General features: G+C 34.7%; 1 protein-coding gene across 1 annotated transcript in view; it reads left to right on the top strand.

The window, feature by feature from the left end:
* The window catches only part of LOC137922050 (multidrug resistance protein homolog 49-like), a 52,742-nt gene that overhangs the window by 17,545 nt on the left and 10,789 nt on the right, over positions 1-24,408 (top strand). Inside the window, exons 4-19 of the mRNA XM_068764902.1 lie at positions 1,046-1,190; positions 3,015-3,115; positions 4,215-4,386; positions 5,470-5,594; positions 8,268-8,463; positions 8,917-9,141; positions 9,754-9,940; positions 10,513-10,655; positions 11,908-12,116; positions 14,297-14,391; positions 15,391-15,567; positions 16,890-17,008; positions 18,506-18,646; positions 19,612-19,794; positions 22,153-22,356; positions 23,566-23,695. Of these exons, the coding sequence (XP_068621003.1) occupies positions 1,046-1,190; positions 3,015-3,115; positions 4,215-4,386; positions 5,470-5,594; positions 8,268-8,463; positions 8,917-9,141; positions 9,754-9,940; positions 10,513-10,655; positions 11,908-12,116; positions 14,297-14,391; positions 15,391-15,567; positions 16,890-17,008; positions 18,506-18,646; positions 19,612-19,794; positions 22,153-22,356; positions 23,566-23,695 (2,552 nt within the window). The remainder of the gene's footprint in view (positions 1-1,045; positions 1,191-3,014; positions 3,116-4,214; positions 4,387-5,469; positions 5,595-8,267; positions 8,464-8,916; positions 9,142-9,753; positions 9,941-10,512; positions 10,656-11,907; positions 12,117-14,296; positions 14,392-15,390; positions 15,568-16,889; positions 17,009-18,505; positions 18,647-19,611; positions 19,795-22,152; positions 22,357-23,565; positions 23,696-24,408) is intronic.

Below are 24,408 nucleotides of genomic sequence, written 5' to 3'. Positions count from 1 at the left end.
TTACTTTTAAATTGTAGTACTCATTTTACGTTTTAGTAGTATTTTGCTGTTTTACATCATTATGCATTTAAGGGTTGAATAAATTAAGAAATATTTACTAGACCTATGATTATTTATCTGTTAAATCTTTTTTTTCTTTCTGTTTTTTTATTCTTTCTGAGGCAAGTGCGATTCAGACCAGTTTGATGTTTATATTTATGATCGTATTTATAAAATATATTACACCGTATTTATTATAATATATATGCTATATACATATGTATTTATTTATGTTTCCATACTATGGTTTTCTGAAAGAAATTGCCGCGTGTAGACTTCGCATTGTATTTTTTTCTATACTATTATGAAACTAAGTATATATATTTTCTAGAATGTACTCTAAAGAATATTAAATTAAAATAAATAAAATGAAACTCATATTCTTTTATGGAGTGCACTATTCGTTGCACATCAATGGGACATTTGGTCTTTTTCTTATGGTTAATAACACTTAAAAATCTTACGTTTAATGAATTTTATGTAAGTGGTAGAAAAAAGTTTAAAGAGTTAGCGTCTTATTAAAAGACGTTTGTAACACTTTATCAATTTATTTAACACACGAACAAATTTTTATTAGCGCTTGAGGGCGAGCAAAAAGGACGTGCATTCGTCGTAGGACTCTGTGGTGAAAAGTCGTCCGCGACCGAGTGAAAGCGGGCAATAGAACAAAGGCGCAAAAGAAATAAAAGAAACAAAAGTATCAAAAGGTCTGCGCCCGCGTCACCGGTGCGTGCATGTGCCCGCTGCACTAATTCGGCACACTAAGTTCGCCCGTCGGCTACGCTCGCCCACAAAATCTTACACCTATTATTCATTCAGACATCACGTCAGTGTATAATGCGACTCCCACAAGTTTATTGTTCATTTTTTTTTCTAAAATTAAAATGAATACACAAAGAAGTTTTCATCGCCGATCGACATTATATGTGATTTCAATTAAGAGAAATGATGATTAGGATATAAAATTACATTCATTATATCGGTGATAATATTTTTTTAATTTTAGGATGAACGCTTCACACGAAGAGAACATGGAAGCACTTGTAGAAGACGCGAAGGCTATGTGCATAGGAATGTTTGTCTCTATCGCTATATCTCTCGTTTTCTGCTGCCTCTCTGTCGGACTTCTCGGGTGGAGTTCACTACGGCAGGTAAGGTCATTGACCTTTGCACTTCCGAATAAAGCCTTCAACCAAATTAAGTTATCGATACATGTTAAATGTAAATAGATTAAAGCTTTTTAATGAGATGTATGTATAGTTGATATTGGTTACCGAAAAATTCTATTTCTATTTCAAATCATCCATTTATATATTTTTTTCTAACGGAATGCTTCATGTCAATAACTTCTGACAATACAATCTGCAGGAACAGATAGTAATCTATAATTAATTTTAACGTATTCGAATTATGAAAACGAATTTTCTTATTATATTATCGTTATGCTATTTAATATTTATAAAACCAATTAGTTATATATTCACGATTTTAAAGCCTTTAGTCCTGTCACCAATTAGGCTGTACACATAACTGGCTAATAGGTTCAAAATATATTCTTGGTACATTACAAATGCAAAAAGAAGAATAGGTCATCCAGAGAGCAATGGAGAGAGCTATGATCGACATAGCTCGAAGAAATGTTCGTCTGAACTGACAGTTAGGTGGGTTCATCACTCGTGGGCAGGCCTGCCACTACTGTCATCATGGAGATCTTTAAGAGAACGCTTGTGCCTTGTATTGTGAGTCCATCGACTGAAAAGAAAAAGATATCACAAGTGTGTTGTTACGTATTACATACGTTTTGAGTCAAGTAAACGTAATATCAAAAGTCATATAGATTTGACTCAATCAAAACAAAAGCAATTGAATCAACTGTCAACCTTGACTTCAATTCAAACTTCAATTGTAAGGCGCATATCCATGAGAAGTGAAACAATCATAAATACGACACGACATTGAATGTTATTTCTTTTCGACGCGCCTACATTTCATCATTGGGTCAGACCTAGTTATAAATGTTTGGGATAGAACATAGATTTTTAATTAAATAAAAAAGTATTTTTTTATTTATTTTTAGTTGATTTTAATATTGAGAAATCAATTGGCATTTTCTTAATGTAAAGTTTTTTGAAATATATACATCCTAAAAATATTTTAGAGCGATAAAAAGAATAGTGAATTATGTACATTTATTACGAAGAGAATTGAAAAATAAAACATTTTGTAAACACTTTCATCATCACAGTTTTACAATAAAATATTGTCTTCTGTGAGAACAAGGTGGAAGTTCGCAAAGGCTTTTAAAACAGATCACTTCATGCACCATCCGTCCCAAAAAATCGGAGGCTTCGCTTAACGTAGTACGTAACTCCTGGAGCCTTTTTTTGTGTGATGGTAAAATCTTGCATGGGATAACCCTCCGCTGCGGGGGCAACGAACGGGTTAGGGACTCCTACCGGCAAAAACCTTATTTTCGATTCTTGAACGCCTTCTATTGAAATTCCGGGAACGCTTACACATACTACCACAGTTTCAACGGCGGTGGCCCAGTTCCACAACTCCTTACTCGCGGCAGATCACCCCAAATCCGTCACCAAGGCCATGCTAAAGGAGTTGGAGAAAGGCGCGGTATAACACCTTCCGACGTCCAGGTATCCGACTGCGGATGGAGAGCTCAGATGTTCTTTCTCTCTCTCTCTCTTCGCAGCCATCTTCTGTAACCTATAGCCTAGGCAAATGAAAGTGCCGTAGTGATTTGCTACCAAAAAAGACATCTAAACCAAGTCTTTGTTCTCTTAAGCCAACAGATTATGTAAATGCCAGTTAGATAACAAGGTGATAACAGTGACCATCAAAAATCCTATCACTCAAAAGCGTCAGTGATTAAAACATTTGAATAAATCTTAAACTAATAAATATGATAATCATAAATGCATCTTATATTCTATTTATTATAATATTACCTCGGCCCTCAGATAACAAGGATACGAATGCTTTTTCTGGAAGCTGTTCTTCGTCAGGACATGTCCTGGTTTGACACCGACTCCGAATTCAATTTGGCTTCGAAGATGTCCGAGTAAGTATATACTTATACGTGTTCATTTGTCACGATGTTGCCCACAGCTGGAACCAATATATCCACTCGCAAAGAGGATAATAGGGTGACCACTTATGTATATATTGACTGATAATATTATCATTCAGATTTGAACCTGTTGGGTTACAGAAAAAAAAAATATATTTATATATATATATATGTGTGTGTGTGTTTATGAAAGAAAAAAATTTACATTTTAAATTAAAGAAACCCGTACAAATATACTGAAATTCAGAACTAGTTTTGAATCAATTTTGATTTCAGATGCGATTGTTTCAAATCATAACAACTTTAATAGCTTCAATATTTATTATCTATATAAATAAATAAGATTGTAGTGTACAATTTGAAATATCAAAAGAATCGCTTTTTACCACATGCATATGAATACATATACGGTAACTGTACCGTAAAATTACCTTTTACATAATTTATTTTTGTCTGTATATCTGTTTGTTCCGGCTAATCTCTCGAATTTCTAGACTGATTTTGATGCGACTTATACTGGCAGGCCACTGATATAATAGGGAGTAACTTAGTCTACTTGTTTTATAAAAAAAATTAAATAAAAAGAAACTAAATAAATTATGTCTTTATTAAATTCCACTCAGATAAAGCCGTGGGAACAGCTAGTATGAAATAAAATTAATATAAGCCTGTTATATATACATGTATAAACAGGACTCGGTCTTAAATGTAAAAATTTGGTTAGTGTAGTGTTGATATTTTTTTTAATAATGCACATAAATTATCCACTCATCCCGAAAAGAATTAAAAAAAAAACATACAAAATTTCATAGTTATTAATAAATTAATAAAAAGTTAAACGCAAAATAGTAATTACCTTCCATTTTTTAATCGGTTTAATATTTAAATTCTTTTTATTTTATTAATATAACACTTGTTTTTATTCGCAAATAATGTTGTAAGTTTCAATTCACAGTCCATAATAAATAAATTAAATAATAATTAAAAATATGTAACATCATTCATCATTATTGTAAAGAAAATCTTTCACACATTGCAAAGAAACTTTAAGAAATAGTTATATAGTTAATAGGGACATTTTTATCATCAGGAATATGATGAAGCTGAAGGAAGGAATGGGCGACAAGCTGGGCGTCGTGTCTAATCTCGTCGGGACCGCCATTCTATGTTTATGCCAGTCTTTTCCCATGGGATGGGAATTGACCTTGGCTTGCATTACGGTTGTTCCATTCTCTATCGCCGCTTCCGTTATTTTGTCAAATGTAAGTAAAAATATCAGTTAGCCGTACTCTCGTCAAAGTTACCAGGCTATGATGGACGAGGTCTAGCCCTTTTGAGGGTCCTAGCATCAGAATATTAATCCGATATTATCGACGTGTGACGACCCTAGCTGTGAGGTCTGTCATCAGTCAAACTCCCCCGGGAGCGCACCAGCTAAGATCCTCTAAAAGAGGTCTTGAGCTAGGCGCACTCTCCGCCCTGTCACCTTTGATTTAGGCAGCAATTACAGTCCGATCCAAAAAAAAACCTATCTAATACCTCCACAGCCTTCAAATCTTGCTAAACTGTAATATACAGTGGCCCAAGTTATGATTTTCATTGTGAGTTGAAACTGCGTAATTTGTAAATGTAAGGCAGATCAAAAAAAGAAATTTAAAATTAAAGACAAGACCGGGTTTAAAGAATAAGACGCTGTAAAAAAATAAGTAAGATATATATATATATGAAAACTTTGCCTATTTCAAATGTAACCAATACAAGATAGCGATTGCTAGAAATATATACAAGCTTTCCATGTCTTTATTTCGATTCTAGAAACACTTTAAATATATAGACGCCCACTGCAGACGACTCCCAAAGATATCTATGGAGAGATATACGATAATGACTACACATGGTAGGCAGATTGCTGATCGCAGTGTGATATCATGATACGCAAAGGATCCTCCATTACCATCCTCTAGTAACCTATTTGTGAGTTGTGGTAATGGTATATAATCAATGCACAAAGTATTATATAATATCGTATTCTGGGAATTGAAATTGCGTCCTACGATCGAACTGTATATATATATGTTTTAGTATCAGACGACAGAGACAATTAGATTAGTGCCAAACACAGAGACAGAGACTCTATGTTTGGCACTAACGGGTGTAACATAACTCCTGAAGATGCCCCGTGGAGGCGTGAAACACGTGTTGAGTGATTTGACGGTGGCGGTTGTGTGATTCGCATTGTTTGCCGCATACGCATTTATCGGCGGGCTGGCGGGCGGTGCATTTCATTGCACGACTACCACTGCATGTGCGAAAGTGGCTAAATATTGGTCCTTTTCTTATTTTAGTATCAAACAAAGTCTTCGATCAGAGAGATGAACGCATACAGTCACGCGGGTAAACAAGCGGAGGAGGTATTGAAATCAGTACGAACCATCGTAGCCTTTGGTGGAGAGAATAAAGAAATCGAAAGGTAAGAATCTGAACTAAATACATTTGGGTTATAGTTTCGATTTATACGTCCATAGGTCGCTGCATAACCTTCTGAAAGATCACTTGACTATATTGGTCCAACTAGTGTGAGGCCAACCCACACTGCGTCTACCAGCTAGTGTCCCAACGGCTTTTGGTAGCTCAAACCAAGTGCCTAAACTACTGCCACTTTATACTTATAGACATCGATGTTTGCTATTCGATGTATCGAATCATTACGATATATATGTACATGTCACCGGAAAACAAAGGTCCGATCGGTCTTATTGCGACATTGACTATATGAGTCCATCTAGTGGGAATCCCACCCATGTCGCTTTTACTTGCTTGTGGTCGATAATCAAGAATCTTTGTTACGTTTGTATATATATATATAATCTTTGTTTGCCAATGTTACGCCGCAACAATTATGTTTTGGTTTTTCTTAAATATATATAAGCAATGGAACTCTTAAATATATTAATTAGAAAACAAATCATGTAATGTTTTCAGAGCTACGTTCAAATATATATGTCAACAGTAATTATGTATAGTAGATTTTGTAATCGAAAATAAAATTAGTCGTATTAAAAATTAAGAAAAGTTAATGACCCGACACGACTGCAAACAGAGCAATGTATAGATAGTCGTTTTATGACTGAATAATCTTTATAACTATAATGCCGGCGCTGAAACTTTAATTAGCTCTGTCTAATTAACATCATTGTCATAGGTAATCACGAGACGACAATTAAATATTTACAAATGACTTAACATGTCTTGATTATATCTTAATCTACATTTTGCGTTACTTCACACAAAGTTCTATTTCACACAAAGAAATATTATAATTTCATATTTTACTTTCTCAATATAATTAATAAATAAAACATACTCCAGGATTTTAAATTAAAAACAAAAAAACATTAATTATATTCATAATTAAAACATTTTTCGACAAATTCAAAATCTCATCACAGTCCGCCATTTTTAATGACGTCATACGTTTGACAGTTACGCCCGCTCTAATATAGTCTATGGTTTGTTAAAAATGGCCGATTTTATTGACACATTGACATTTAGCAATTATCAACATTATTAAAAATTTACTTGTATTCATATATGTTAAAATTTAAATTACTAATTTATAATTTAAACAAATCATAATACAATATAGTATTTGAATATATAACTTATCATTATATCTTTAGATGTATTCGTGTATTATAATAACTAATATATATTTATTTTAATATTTTAAATTCATTTTAAGCCCGTGTCGCGTAATAATATTTATTTTGTTGACAACGTCTAATTAAAAAAGATAAATCATACTTTTATATTGGACTGTTAATTTGGCTTTTGATCTTGTGAAATATTTATTACCCCCTAAATGAGATATAATCTCATCTTATGGCAACACAACTAGACCATAACCTTCGCCTAAATCCGGATAAATTTGAAATACGTTATCATTCTAATTATTCTTATGATATATTACACTATTTAATTTGTACAGATTACATTAAACTTACGTAAGATTCTTGGCTTTACCACAGAGATTAGTCTCACTTTTATTAGGGGGACCGGAAAGTAATGTCGTTTCTGTCGATATGCACAGAAAAACCGATTGATTTGTTACCGCTCCGGCATTGATTTGTATACTAGATGACAAAAGGTTGTTGATAACGAAGGTGAAAATATTGTTGATTAGAAATGAAAACTTATAAAAATGTAGTCGTGTGAATTTAACTTGAGAAAGCGACATTACTTTCTGTTACCCCTAATAATACAAAATACACACAAGATAAACAAAATAAGAAAAAAAACATAGAACTAATTAAATTGCTAAATGTAATTAATATTTCATAAACGTCATTTTAGCGGTCGGATGTCCACAGCTGGGCATAGGTATCGTTGGAAGCCGCCCACATCCGACTTCAAAATCTTATCGATAAGTTTATAATTCCTGTACACAGACATTTAAAAATTAATAATCGAATAAAACATTCTTTATTATTTTATTACATAGAGCTTTTTTCTAAAAATGTAATGTACATATGCTTTAGATGTAATACTGATATTGCAATCTTCGTTATTGAACCAAATTCTATATACATTCTATGCTTTCCTAGTTAGTAATAACAATATAATAGCACACGGCTGACAGTCAAAACATATCCCTGCGACAGTAACGCCCTCTACTTAAGCGATGTTACTTCTTCCAAGACATCCTTCATAACAATCAGTTTTAAGATTCACACACACAACACAATTAGACATAGTTGTGGTCAGAAGTCGTTGGATGGGCGGCAAGCACAGGACTAGCCATGGCAACCTTTGAGGGAGGCCTATACAGTACAGTGCAATCGTCTGAAAATAAAAGAAGAATTATAAATTACAATATCTATATATCGTGAAGGTAGCGTACCTGGAAAAACCGAGGGGTCGAAGACCAGTGGGTAGACCCAGGTATCGCTGGATCGATCGCGTTGAGGCAGACTTGCGCGAATTGAATGTCAACCAATGGCAGACGATGGCGCAAGATAGAGGAAAGTGGAAGTCTCTCGCTTCGGAGGCCAAGACCCACTTTGGGTCACTGAGCTAGCGGAGTAGTAGTAGTAGTAGTAATATCTATATAATACATAAAAGAAAACATGTATTTAATTTCCAGATACCGCCGCCTGTTGGAGCCTGCTGAACTCTACGGTCGTAAGCGAGGTTTATACACGGGTCTTGGTACAGGTTTCAACTGGGTCCTCACTTATTCTCTAAATGCAATAGGCCTCGCATACGGCGCTAGGCTTATACTTATCGACTTTGAGAAACCAACAGACGAGAGAAAATATCTCGTGGGAATTGTGTTCAGTGTGAGTATATTCACTACAAATAAAAATGTCTTGTTTTTTTCTCTTCACCCTAAACTCACTCGCTGATCTATCGTATTTATATTCAGTCATTCAATCACATTATAAACTTACGTTCACTAAAATCTTTAATGTTTAATGATATTTACAATAAACACTGCCATATATTCATCATTATTTCAACACGAGGTACACTACTTGACTGAAGCCTTCACCATAAATCTTCTTAAAGACTGATTTGAATCTGCCTGTATCACATATCACAAATGTCACCACTATCTTAATCACTGTCATTGGTAGACTAACAAAAGTAAAATATATATATATTATTAGTATTTTAATAAAGAGACACATTACTCGTCAATTTGGTCTCTTCTGGCATTTTCTCATGACACCAGAGACTACGATAAATAATTCAAAGTGGATAATCATATAAATAAATAAATATTATTTCAGATACTCTTCAGCGTGTACATGGCAACACAGTCTATAACGTTCTGTGTTCCACACGCTGAAGTATTCGCTGCAGCAAGAGGTGCAGCTGCAAGCATATTCAAGCTAATAGATCGAGAACCAACCATCGACAGCCTGGACACCAGCGGTCTGACACCACGGAGGGTCATAGGAGAATTCAAGTTGGAAGATATTCACTTCAGCTACCCATCTCGACCTAATGTCAAAGTAAATTTATATTAATACTTTCAAAAGATATATACTTAACTAAATACTCATACAAATTACTGCCTAAAGTTTTTATCGTGTATTGATAAATATTGCACATCGACCTTTAGAAAGAGACAACTAGCTAATTTCGGCTTCGTAGAGCGTTATCTCTGCCGCACGACTGACAAAACGTCACATAGGTAGTGTGGGACAGAGATAGTGCTCTACGAAACCGAAATTAACCGATTATCTCTTTCTAGAGGTCGATGTGCAATTTTTGTCGCCGGGTACTGTAATTCTCATAACTCTTTGCTTTAAGAGTCTTCTAGAAAGTATTAAGAAATTTATAAAAAAAAAAGGAAGAAAATCGTTAAAGTTTTTACGTTATGGTGTGACCTGTGAAAATATACATAGTTTTTTGTGTCCCGTTTTATCATTTTCTATTTCATCACCGAATATCTACTTATATGTAATAATATCAATAAATTAAAAATAAATATATTATCTTAGTTAGTTTCTGAGAAGGTGCTTATATATAAGAGCAATATATAACTTACACAAATTTAGTCCACACCTTCATTTTATTTTATACATCTTCGTACAATAATCAATATGTATTTGGTTTACCAGATTCTACAAGGATTTTCTCTACACATCAAAGCAGGGGAATGTGTTGCTCTTGTTGGATCTTCAGGGTGTGGTAAAAGCACGATACTTCAGCTACTGCAGCGGCTTTATGACCCACACGTGGGCACGGTGAAACTAGACGGAAAGAACGTTAAGAATTTGAACCTGGGATGGCTTAGATCTAATTTAGGTAATTATTTAACAGATTATTTAACGAAAGCCTCTTTCGTGATTTAATAAAAATAAGGAACTTGTTTTTTGTATTTTAAACAATAAATTTTAATAAAGTTTGGCAATAATAAAAAAATATTGTGAAACACTTATGAAAAATGTAATTAAATAGACGATCATGTTAAATAAGTTTAAAATTTTTAATCAATTATTTAATATTATGCCAAATTAATTGCATTGTAAAGAATAAGTTTTTTCTATTATTATTTAAATAAATAAATATATATATATATATATATATATTATATATGTGTGTGTGTGTGTGTGTGTGTGTGTATGTATATATATATATATATATATATATATATATACATCGCTCATAAAAACACTTTGTTTTCTAAATTAATATAATACAAAGAATTATTATTACATAGAGCAAAAATTATTATGTTAAACTTGCATAAATGCCAAAGTTTATTTGAAAAATAGATAATGAAAATATGTATCATGAATTGTTTCAAACAATTTTGACCTTTAAGCTTAATTAAGGCATAGCATATGGCATACATTAAGATATGATTTTTATTACAGGCGTTGTTGGACAAGAACCAGTATTATTTCGTGGAACGATTTATGATAATATAGCCATCGGAATACCTGAAGCGACAAGAGAAGAAGTTCAGAGGGTTGCGGAAATGGCGTATGCGCACGATTTCATCATCCACCTGCCAAATGTTAGTGTATTCTATCCTGATATGTTTTTTGCATCATTTAAATTAAGAAAATTGTGACTCGCTAAGTCTTTGATATCACCTGGACCTACATCCAGCTTCTGTTGACCACGATATCCACTCCAAGATCTTATGGCAATAGTGGACATCTGTTCTGCCCGCTATCCACCCACTGCCACTTTAAGCTTGTCAATCCTCTGGGCTTAATACTTACCTTTACCCATTTCGATATTCCTGAACACTACCTTAACAAAATGGCCTGTCCAACATATTTATGAAAGTCTTTCCCTACTTAAATTCAAAGTAAATGACTTCGCTTATGATTTTATTATTATTTGATACTTATATTAAATCACGGCTGCCGGCTCTTTGTACTGTCAAAAAATTATTGACATATAATATATATATAAAATTATTGACGCAGTTCAATAGACATAACATATTTCAGAATAATCAACTATATTTATTGATTTAATGTCTTTATAACATACGATGAATGCGAATATATGTTAACAGATTCATATATTTCAAGATAAAACTATATCTTTATAGATTTATTTAAACAATTGTTATATTAGGGGGACCGGAAAGTAATGTCGTTTCTGTCGACATATACAGAAAAACCGATTGATATGTTACCGTTTCGGCATTGATTTGTATACTAGACGGCAAAAGGTTGTTGATAACGAAGGTGAATATATTGTTGATTAGAATGAAACTTGTTAAAAATGTAGTCGTGTGAATTTAACTTGAGAAAGGGAAATTACCTTCCGGTTCTCATAATAAAATGCTTGTATAGCAACAAAATTATTTACACTCGCATTATAACTTCTCTCCCCAACGCAGATGAAACGAGAACAAAACAGTTCTTATTATTAAACGGTTTTTAAACGGTTTTATTTAGTTCGACCCGTACGGAATTTGTTTATTTGAGTCAAAATTAGAAATTGAAATTTAAGCACCTTCCCGTGGTCAGATTGATCTGAAATTTGGTACACATTTAATTTAGATGACAATACAATATAATTAAATGAATAACATTATAAATCTAAGACAGCCGCCGATACAAAATGGCGGACTAGGTACATATTTTTCCACAACCACCACAATATGGGTATCAAAAAACCGGTTAACTTAAAAGTTTTTTAGATGTATTTATGACATTCCAGTCTTCGTTTGTAAACCCTTGAAGAATTTTTCAATCAGTTCGTAAAAATTATCTGAACTATAATAACCTGAACTAACTTCTTTTTAGGGTTATGACACAATGATAGGAGAAAGAGGAGCATCTCTATCTGGCGGACAGAAGCAGAGGATAGCAATAGCAAGATCGCTTCTCCGAGAACCAGCTGTCCTGCTCCTCGATGAAGCTACATCGGCTCTCGATCCTCATTCAGAGCGAGAGGTTCAGGCAGCCCTGGATCGAGCTAGTGCTGGTCGAACTACCATCATGGTGTCTCACAGGTAATGCGATCACTTACTGTACTTTACTTTACGACCCAATGATAGTGTGCACTAATATTAATTATTCGTATATACTGTTATGATGAGATAATGTAATAATAAAGTGTTGACATATGGATCCGATCCGACGTGATCATTTACATCGGGCTTCAGAAGGTTCAAGGTTATCCATGGAGAGGGCTATGATTGGAGTTTCGATGCGAGATCGAATCTAAAATGAGGAGATCAGTAAATGTAATAACATCACGGCATATCTCGAAGAATTGCTCGTATAAAGTCGCAGTGGGAGTGACACATCGCTCATGCAGCCGATGGCCAATGGGACCGAAAGGTTCTGTTGGTGGCGACCAGCCAACCAGGTAGAACGACGACATTGTTACGGTACAGAGATGTCTCTAGGTGCAGGCAACGCAAGACCGGACATGCTGGCAGTCTTTGCGGAAGGTTGCCTTTAAGATTTTAAATTACTCGTAAGATACTAAGAAGATCCTCCAATCCAATCAATCAATCAATCCAAGTCCTCTGATGAATATAAACCTTTCCCAATTCCCAATAAGACAGCTTGGTAACTACGTCCAGTGGATGTCTTACTCCAAACGTATCAAGTGACAGCCAAAGACAAGATTTCCTCTTGGATGTTCTTCACTCTATCAGCATTCCCTCATGCAATCTAAAAGTTTGAGGGCATCCCAATCTGATGCAATGTAAAGTATCAGTTCTAACTGAAGCTCCCGAGGTATCCCACGAACTTTCTAGATCTTACTGTGAAGAGGTTTAAGAATTGAATGAGGTGATGATCACTGGAAAGGTAGATAGACAGTGATCACCACACTTTTTTTAATGGCTCCCGTTTCTGGCAGCCTCTCGTTCCTGCTGTCATGTGTGGGTCAATGCAGTAACTTTTCGGATTTTAATATTTTTTCAGATGCTTTTTATTATCGCTGAAATTCTTTCTCTGTTTTCTCACATCCTTCATAAAATCTTTTATTCTTCACGTTTTGATCTTTTACCATACATTGCCTAACTTTCTCTACGTTCCTGATTACCTTTGCTTCTTATATCACTGCGTATTTATTTATTTTTTACTATTATTATTTGCATCATCGACAGTAGACCTTATTCTTTTATTTAACATTTAGCTTTTGGTTTCTTGTTGTCGAGCTTACCCAACCACTTAACACTGCATGCATCCATGCGTCCTTGAGGAAGGCCATGCTATCCTTTTCCATTTTCCATACTATTTCCACTTCCAGATCTAGGTAGTGCCCTCTAAATATAGGACAACCGGCGAGGGTGCAGGCCTATGCTGATGAGCTGGTCCCAACAGTCCCAAAAATTGTCACGATCTTCCAGGGGCGACTCTAGCTTACGAGCTAGCGCCCGTGTGCAATGACCCCTGGTGCCCCCTAGGCCTGACCCTCCACCGTTCAATAAATAATAAATGTAAATGCTAATAAATAAAAGGCTTAATAAAAAAAATAATTCTTTTATATCAATTAGACCAAAAGAAAAGACGACTTACAAAATATTATTTTGAAAATATGGCACGTGTGTCAATTGCGACTGAATTTTTTAAATAAAGCCGAATTCGCAATTGTTGTCGGCTTGTTGATCAAACCCGTGCCGGCGGTCGTCGGCACGTGGTTTTGACGGCAATGCCGCCTTACGCGAGTATAAACTTTAACGACGTGAAATAAGGTTTATTTCAAGTTGAAACAAAATGATCGAAAAAGAAGCCGCCTATTCGGAGCTCGCGTTTGATAACTGCCGCTACCGCGCTGGCTGGGCGATTCTGTCATATCATTGTTGTACCGTGATGATCCAAGACGATACTCTTAGCTGTCTCAGGAAGTGCCGCGGCTTCCGTGTGCATTCCACAACCTGCACTATAGGTTACGCCACCTCTGCGATCCTCTATATCAGAGTTCTCCAAACTTTTTTGTGTCGTAGACCCCTTGCCATGTTTCTCCGTGTTGGGTAGACCCCCTACTTACCTGATATTGATTTCCTGTAAATTTCTAACTGCAGTGAAGTTTAGTGTTAAAAACTTAAAGTTAAAACACATGTTAATTTATACATTGATTAATTGAATTTAAATTAAAACTACTCGAATAAAATTTTGTATCTGTTATGTAAAATATACGTAACATTGCAAATGCATTAAAATATTTTTTTTTCAGACTATCCACAATAGTAAACGCCGATCGCATTATCTGCATGGACCAAGGCACAATTGTCGAACAGGGAACCCACGAGGAACTTATGAAAAATAAGGGTATGTTATTACACATGTAAATATTATTAACACTTTGAGAACCTCTGATTTTTAATAGTTTAATCAAAGCACACGCGCTAAATGAAACCCTATTTATATATATCTATTAAATTGTATAGAAACTAGCCTTCGAATTGATTTCAAATACAACGATTGTAAATAGTTATGTTCTGTATAAAAATATTACTTAGTAGAAAATTAGGATTAGTTAATTTCAGAAAAATATACCCGTCCATCTAACGAGATGCGATAAAACTCTAAATAAAATCGGAAAATTTCTCTTATGTTCGAAATTACTGTAAATTATGTTATGAGAAAAATATAAAAAAACATGGTAGACTGATGGCAAGAGAAAAGAAAAATACCAAGTTTGTTGTAACATTTTGTTATATGAAGGAGAAACATTATGTTCGACATGTTTTTATAAATGCAATTAATCATCTAATTATACCAAATTATGTATATTTTAAAGTAATATCTTGTTATTCCATAAAATAGTACCAATATTATAGTTCTATTGTTACACGCTGTCAGCCGTGAAGGTGTTGACTTAGCTCGTCTCTACGATGTCGAATGGGGAGTGAGTTTTGAGACCCCAGTTGGTGATGTAGTACGTTCACCAACAAAGTTAACAGATGACCTATATAGAGAGGTCATCTGATTGCTTTGTCGGTAGAGTAGTAAGTCCTATAGAGTCATATTGAAAATGTAATGGGTGGTATAGTTCAAGTCTATTTATAATTTTGATCTAAACACAATACTTAGCGACTACTTCTCAAATTGCGCCCGAATTCAAATCAAACGCACAAGGATAACGAACGCAGATTTAAAATTCGAACGCTCAAATTTAAATTTCGAATAATTTAAAAAATCTAAAATGTTTTATAGCCGCAGTGACCAGTGATGCGAAGTGAACACCTATAATTAAGTGATGATATTACAACCAAATGACAAAAAGCAGCAAAAAATAATTGATAACTAATTTATGATATTAAATAGGTTTCTATTATAAACTGGTGACAACCGGAAACGAGAACAAGGAACCGGACATAATCGAATCATTTCCGGAAGAGACTGACAGCAACGCAGACCCCGGTGAATCTGCTTTAGTTCCACGACATGACGTGAAGAGGAGATCCAACAGGCGCGTACTCAGACATCACTCTGTTAAAAGAGGTAATTAAACTGTACACTTTCAAATGACTATATATGTTCAATCTTTAAATGCCACAGTTATATATGATAAGAACGGTATGCGAGCAGTAGATCACAAGTTTAAAACCGAGATACAATGTTATATGAACACTTTGTGTATTAATTATATAGGATTGTTACAGCTCAAATATTTAATGAAATCAGGCGTTACCTTGCGGAAGTCCATCCAAAGTAGTTGAGTGGTTTAACGGTGGCAGTTGTGTGATTCGCATTGTTTGCCGCATACGCATTTATCAGCGGGCTGGCGGGCGGTGCATTTTATTGCACGACTACCACTGCATGTGCGGAAGTGGCTAAATATTGGTCCTTTTCTTACTTAGGATGGACTTTTCTTACTTACAGCTCAATAGCAAGTTTTAAGAGAGTGAGCAGCAGCGTTCTCTTTTTATGGGCCTATCAGGGATCTCTCATTTCTCTATCTTGTAGAAGGACAGGGTCACTTCTTTTCTTTTACCATTTTTTTTTAAATTTCAATTTAAAATCTTCTTCTGTTTCCGATCTGCAGCGTTCTCTGCGTATCTTACTATCACACTACTATCGTCAACCTGTCTGCCAAACATAACGATAATGGTATATATTTCATTGATATCCTGGGAAGAGGCCTTGCAACAGACGTCTATTATTTGAAACAACAAATGATATGTGAAAGAAGAATAATTGCCTGTATTTCTATCTTGAAATTAAATATTACTTAACTATATTACATCCAGGAAGCGCAGCGAAGAACATCCATCCACGTGATAAATAGAGTGACAGACTAATCCAAAGTCCTCTAGAAGAATCCTTCGATCCAAGTGATTTCATAACCCGTCTGCATTAGCGATCTAAATGTTTAGTGTTGCCTTAAATTAAACTCGCTTTTAGACCCTGATCCACCCACCGGTATAATATACAATACCAGGTGACTATTAACGTAAGCTAAATAACCTTGTTAAGATTTTCAATAGATGCTAGATGCAAGATATTTCTAACTGGTATTATAGCAGCGGAAGAAAGAAAGAAGCTGTTGTATATAAAAAGAGAAGTAAGTCAGAAGAATGAAAGAAATTGTGAAGAATGCAAGGAGAGAAATATGAGAAAATTATTTAATACTATAGAAAGATCATGTCTATCCCTAGATAGGGACAAATGAGAAACAAAAAAGCTGCTTTTATAAAAAATATACGAGGGAGACATATACCTAGCAATGGATGCGCTGTGGATAGAATGATCTACCTGTAGTACCTTTATAAATAAATTCATTCATTTCATCTCTGTGTTCATAACTTATTTATACTTAACAGAATCACACGACTGGATGACTCCACGAGGATCTATCAGCTCGGTGATGTCTACAGGACTGCAGAACTTCGTATATAACGCCGATTATGAATCTGAAGAAGAGAAAGACAACGATGATGAGGTTAGATATATTGAGTATTTTAATACAGCCATGCGGAGTAAAAAAAGGACTGATATATAGCTACTTCCGCTATGTAGCAGTAGTCGTGTGATAAAGTGCAACGCCCGCCAGCCCGCTGATAAATACGGCGGCAAATAATGCGAAACACAATTACCGCCGATAAATCACTCTACACGTATTTCACTCCTCCACGGGGCATCCTCAGGAGTAATGTTACACCGATTAGTGCCAAACACCGAGTTAAACACATAGCAGAAGTAGCTATATGTTAGTCCTTTTCTTACTTAGGATGGACTTCCGCAAAGTAACCCCTGAATCTATTAGACGGGCATGCGGTTCAGGGGTTAGTTATTTCACACTGAAATAGCCATGGAAGTCACCCGTGATCTGGGTGATTTAAGTTTTAAGCATGATATACACCTATACCTGGCTTCGTGACATTTCATTTTGTCGTTTTTTTTCGAAATTGCATCGCTTCATAATTAGTACTAATCTTCACTGTGCGTCGTTAGATTTTCTAGGTTGCCTTGCTTTGGGCTTTAATATTAATTTTTATTTTTAATCTAAAAGATGGCAATACTTGTTTCTAATCGCGCAATGCAATCAAAACTCGGAGATTCCCTTTCTAAAAAGCAACGCATTAACCTTAAATTTTACAATCACTTTGTTGTTGCTAATTTTAAAGTATTCATTTGCGTAGTGTATTGTGGTTTTAAAGAGAATAATAAATTTATATAAAATTTTTACATGTTGTTTCTGATTAAAAAAATTTTTAATATTTTTCCAATTTATTTATTGGCGGAGTTGTATTATTTTTTTATATACACTTGTAACATTTTAGCCAAATGATGGAGGACATATTATTTTTAAGTATGTATAAAAAAATTATATTACTTTTTGTTATTAAACGTTCACTGTGTTTAGTTTTCTTTTTATAAAGTTGTATTTTCGTAACTCTGAAAGCTATCTTCTATCTTTATATGGTTTGCTATAGAAAATCTTAATTCACTTTGTGGCGTTTCAATTTGGGTCGCGTTTTTTGGGAACGTAACCATGACGCAAAGAGAGGTATTGGTGTATTGCTAAAACTAGACGATAAGTCACTTATTCATTCTTCTGAATAAGTGTCGGGCTTACCTTTTCTAAGCCCTCCCTCTTCCTCCGGAGGAGCTCTATTCAATTCTCCTCAAGACCTTTCCATTGATCTTACACACTTCGCCTGATATTTCATTCTCAACCATATTTATTTTTCATTTTTACAATATCTGCCATTCTTCCTTTCGCATCCTTAATATCACAGATGGTGGACTAATATCACAGTCTTTACATAAGACATTATTATTTTTTATATAAATTTTCTATTATTACGTTTTGTTTCTTTTAACATCTCTCCTCATTTACCACTGTGGAAAATCTAAAGAGAATTGGTGTTTTTTTCCTTATCGTCTACTATTTTTAAGTTTTAAGGCTGATAATTTATGTTTTTTTTTTAATAAGGAAATCAAGCCTGTAAGTGACTGGCAGCTTCTGAAGTTAAACGGAAAGGAGTGGCCTTACATTGTCATAGGATCCATCGCAGCCTTTATACAAGGAGCATGTTTTCCTGCCTTCGCATTGTTATTCGGATACACGGGTGGTGTAAGTATAATAAATATCCTTTATAATTACTAATTAGCTGGCAGTAAGCTGAATATTCTGGAAGGTTCTGCGGTATTTTTCACCAGGATACCATAGCCTTGAATACTGTAGCCTAGAAGAATACTGTAGCCGTCTATATAATGAATTGGCAAAGTAATATAGTTGTATATGAACATAAACACACACGTACATACGCACGCACACACACAGGCGGTCTAATATAGTATTTATTAATAGTAATACCTTCAATGATGAGTATTTGTATTTTGTTTGGAGAAATCTTTGATATTTTATTTTTAATTTAGTTTTATTATTTATTAAAATTATTGATTTTCGAAGAGCGGTATCTAAAGGCAGGTTACTTTCGCTTAGATGAAGATACCGTACAACATTGTCATATAGACTAAACTGTTTGTTGAAAATAACTTATTTTATTATTATTATTATTATTTATATTACAATTTCGAAACTTTAGACTTCATATGGAGTCAAGGAGTTCATCGATGAAGATGCGTTATGAACCTGAATCACACTAAATAAATCACCAACTTCTTTCTTCCATATGCCAACAAGACGCACGGTTAAAATTATTTCCACCCGTACTAAGAGTTTTGCTAATGTATATAGTACGAACAGTAAGGTATGGAACAACATACCAGGGTTGTTGTCTCCAGCTAAATATAATTGGTAAACACAGAACACTGCTGCCCATCCTCTGGGAATATCTTTGTGAGCAGCGGCAATCCTATGTGATAATGCACAAAGTGTGAAATATAACACTGTATAGCGAGAATCGAATCCGCGACCTTCAATAGCAATGCTTTCCTCTATCGATGTCAGTAATAGATACTATGTATGAATATATGTTTAAATGTACATTGTATCAATTGACTTTACAGAAATCGCTTATCAAAGTATACGAAACATTAAATATCATTATATTTGTTTTTATTATATGTTAACAGATCTTTGTTCTCCGGGATCACAGTCAAATATTATATTTGGCGGATCTTTATTCTGGAATGTTCGTGGTGGTAGCAGCTGTTGCTGGTGTCTCCATGTTCCTCCAGAGCGCTACCTTCACGCATGCTGGTCTAAAGATGACAACTCGTTTGAGACATCAGTACTTCTCTGCTATATTGAGACAGGTATGTATTCGATGCATTTAATTAGTCTGCAAACGCTGCAAGCGCCATTCCCAATATACCAGCAACCACTCTATCAGTGACCTTATATCGCACACACAAACGTTTGCGATACAACAAAATGAAACATCACACTACTACCCGCCCGCCCTATCTCCGGGAACAGCGAGGGTGATCCAAGGTGGGATCATTATCCTACCTTATATTGCCTCCTTGATCCTTGCTGCCTTCCAAAGTCTTCTCACATAAATTACACTTAACATTAACTCATGTAGGTCTGAAACTCGATGACCTATTTAAATTTTTGAACAATTCATGGACCCTTCCGTCCCGTAAACTCTGTTCTAATGAATGTATAAATTCCCAAAAAGGTAACAACAATAACTTCATCCGAGATACCAGTAGTGGTCTACAACTTATTTTAAAAAGGCTTAAAGTCACCAATGGAGTAATAATGGCGAAAGCTTTGATCGTAAATTCGCTGCGATACCGAATCAGAGGTGAGAAAATTCGCAGAAAAACCAAAATCACCGACATAATCTATGATCAAAAAGTAATGTCAAATATTCATTTAAAACTACCGGGCATTAGGAAGGTGGGTATTTTTTTTCCTATATTAGTAGGACTGTCTATAACATTTACCAAGCGTTTGTTTGTCAAAAGTTAGAACATCATTTTGCTCGGCCCAAACCATATTGAAGGATGTTTTATTGTTTCAAATGTTTCAATTGGTTCAGCCGTATTAGCCTGATATGGCTCCGTACGACTTCTGGCTATTCAGCAAACTTATAAGTTCAATGCGCGGACGCTTGTACACGATTGAGGATATAAAAACCGAATCGAATATCTTAAAGGTCAGTAAGAAAAGAACCAATATTTAGCCACTTCCGCACATACAGTGGTAGTCGAGACGTCGCGTAATAAATGACATGCGGCAAACAATGCGAATTACACAATTACCACCGTCAAATGACTCAATACGTGTTTCACCCCTCCACGGGGCATCTTCAGGAGTTATGTTACACCGATTAGTGCCAAACACAGAGTTAAACACAGGTTGGCGGGCGGTGTACTTTATTGCACGACTACTGCTGCATAGCGTATATTAGTCCTTTTCTTACTTAGGATGGACTTCCGCAAGGTAACGCCTGATTCCATTAAATATCTTAAAGGTCATACCAAAAAAAAAACAATATTCCGACAGTTCCTAGAACTGGAAATATCGTTGGTAAAAGTACCTTTTATCGGATGGGGATTACATTAGTGGTGAAATTGATTTGTTATAATAAATATAGAATTTATATTCTATAAACAAATTCACTTTACTTTTTGATCATAGTATCAGCTCTGAGAATTTCCCGTCTGAAGCAGAAAACGGGTTACAATGCTTGTGCAAATGACGGATGTTGGAAAGGTTAGACCAGTGATTTCCAAAGTGGTCTATATCGACCCCTAGGGGTCTATGACAACCTGCAAGGGGTCTACGTCAGCGAAAAAAAGGGGGTCTGGGGTTGGGGGTCTATGAAATGAAAATGGGGTCCACGATAGTGGATCTCAACACATACACTGATAGTACCTATTTACTTACATCATACTATAATATAATATCAAAACATTTACATAATTTATAAAAGTACCTATGAAGTAAAAAAAAATATTATATATGTTTATAAAATTGTGTAAGTTGTAGGATGTTGGTATTCGCTTTGTGGTCGCAATACATTTTGAACTTGTAAGAACCTGAGAGTCACAGTCACAGAGCTTCGCTACCTTGCACTGACTTGTTCAGTTCGTCACTCTATAAATACGAATGTGAGACAAATACGTTTATTCGTTTCCTGAATTATTTTTGGATTTTTATTAATTGAATTTAATTAAGTTTTTAACACTAAACTTCACTACAGTTAGAAATTTACAGGAAATCAATAGCAGGTAAGTAGGGGGTCTACCCAACACGGAATAACATCGCAAGGGGTCTACGACACAAAAAAGTTTGAGGAACTCTGGGTTAGACTGAGAACCACAAGCCGGCAGACGCGGCGTGGATAGTCCCCTACTAGGTGAACAACTCACATAGTTCAGATCTCGGGAAGTACTTAGATGCAGCTTAAGATCGATCATCGTGGTGATCTTTGGGTGGAGGCCTACGGCACCCAGAACGTATAATCGGCTGACATTATGATGATGATTGAAACATTTATTGACCTTTGAAAAGCTGATTGTCTCTTTCACACATACGTGCCTCATGTTAACAATGATAAGAGTCCAATTTAACAAAAACTAGAATTATTTTGAACAAGGGTAAAGTGTGCTTTAAATTGAAACTTTTAGTTGTAAACTTAATGAATAATAAATTCGCAGGAAATCGGATTCTTCGATAGAGAGAGCAACACAGTTGGCGCGATGTGCGCACGTCTTAGCGGTGATGCCGCGGAGGTGCAGGGCGCGACAGGCCTCAGGATCGGTCTTATCCTCCAGGGCACCAGCTCCGTCGTGGTTGGCTTCATCATGGCCGTCTGTTACAATTGGAAATTGACTCTCGTCGGCACTGCTTTCTTGCCTCTCGTGAGTAAATACAGAGACACAGAGATGAACAAGTAAAAACTTATTAATCTCTTTACATCTCTCCGTTTTCTCATTCTCTCTTTTCCTCCCTTACTCCCCTCTCTCTCTTCTGCTACTATTATCTGCTTTACAGTTACCTTCATAATCATTGTAAGTCCATAGATGCCCACTGCAATCTTCAATTTCGTATAAGATTCGTTTTCTATTACGCCTCTTACCGAAAAAGGGTTGTCATCGAACACCATTCATCTACCATGTTATGTAATGTCTATATTAACATAGGAAAGATTCACTTTATCCATAACTAGCTGTCCCCTATTTTATACCTTGTGGATAAAAATTTCGCAAAATCCGTTCTTAGCAGATCTCTACTTATAAATACAAATGTGCTTTCAAAATTTCAAGTATCTGAGTATTATGGTAGTAGAGATATTGTGATGAGTCGATACATGGGTGTGATCTCATGTATAGCAGTCTTTTTATGTCACAGACAGAAGAGGTTTTACTCTAACTATTAATATACCAGTACACAATCATTGACTAATACCTAAGCGAATAGAGAATTTAAAAAAAAATACTTTATTTAATGCTATCACTGCGATTGGCTTCCCTTTAATCGCTACTCTACATTTTATTATAGCAAAATATTTTACAATATATTGGCGCGAAAATATGAAAAGGACAATCATTTAAAAATGACAGATTCCAAATTTAAAACTAATATTTTATTTATTTTTAATGATAACAGTATTTATTGCCAGATTACATATAGATAAACAAAGTATGTTTATATTAGGCATATATATTTATGTTTCATGTACATTTTATAAATTACTTCAAATTAATACATCATATCATTTCAGCTGAAGGAAGTCGTTTATTAATAAAATAAAAATAAAATAAATTTATTTAACTTTGGAACTTTTAACAGAACTCTTATTGATCGACAACTTATTTTTTTAATATATTTTATTTTTAACTCTACTCTGCTTTCCAAGGTTTTACAGTTGTGCAGAAGAAGCAGAAAGAATCTCCACAACAACAACACCTTTTAATATAGTTTAACACATATACATATACACTTTATCAGATATAGAATAATTAAATCAAAATGATCAAGCGACATCACTGCCAAAGAGTCTTATATATTCCATTATTGAATAATCTTATTCGAAATTCAAAATATTTTTAATTTTACCTGTTGTATAGATGGTAGGAAGCATCTGGCTAGAAGGCATCGTGTCCCAACAGTCGCAGACAGATGAGAGAGCAGCTATGGAAAATGCGACGGCGATAGCAACGGAGGCTGTGGTCAGCATTAAAACAGTACAGAGCTTAGGTAAGTCTAAAGCCTTCAAGTTGGATATTACTTCAGGTAATAACTAAAACACTATCGATATGTACAGGATGATTCATTATACATGAAAAGGCTTTAAAGGAGTAGACGTATAGCTCATTTCTTGTGATTTAATACATGATACACCCTAACCAAAAATCTATAGTAAAAGAAATAATTAATAAAGTTTTTTCAAAATTCGAATTTAATATATATTAAAGTAAATTACACCTATATCCCGATTTACACGGTACTTGCTTTACACGTTTTCGCTTTTACACGGTTTTCCAAATAAGTTTTTTTTTTGTTTTAATAACCGGTTTTATTACCATCTCCCATAATGTAAATATTTCTGCTTGAAAAAAAACAGTCTTTCCGTAATATATTAAATATTTTAACTTGTCAATGCATTTTATTTTTATTTTGTACACCTATTGAAAAAATCACAGCTGTTAAATAGCAAAATTATGCATTTTCTGCAAGTTTTTCGATTTACACGGTTTTGACATGAAATTTTTTAATTTTCGATTTACACGTTTTTCGCAGGAACGTATCAACCGTGTAAATCGGGGGATAGGTGTATTGTTTACTATGTCCCTGCAGTAAATAGAAAAATGTTAATGTTACACATTTCAAATTCATTCCTATTTCAAAATATTCAAGTACAAAAGTTAAAGTGGCGATAGATAGACAACATACAATTCTGGAATGGGGGA

Source organism: Battus philenor, unplaced genomic scaffold (assembly GCF_028537555.1).
Source record: "Battus philenor isolate CCGP_79_NKW_IND1 unplaced genomic scaffold, ilBatPhil1.0.hap1 SCAF_1, whole genome shotgun sequence".
NCBI lineage: Eukaryota > Metazoa > Arthropoda > Insecta > Lepidoptera > Papilionidae > Battus > Battus philenor.
This window is presented reverse-complemented; position numbering and strand designations above follow the sequence as displayed.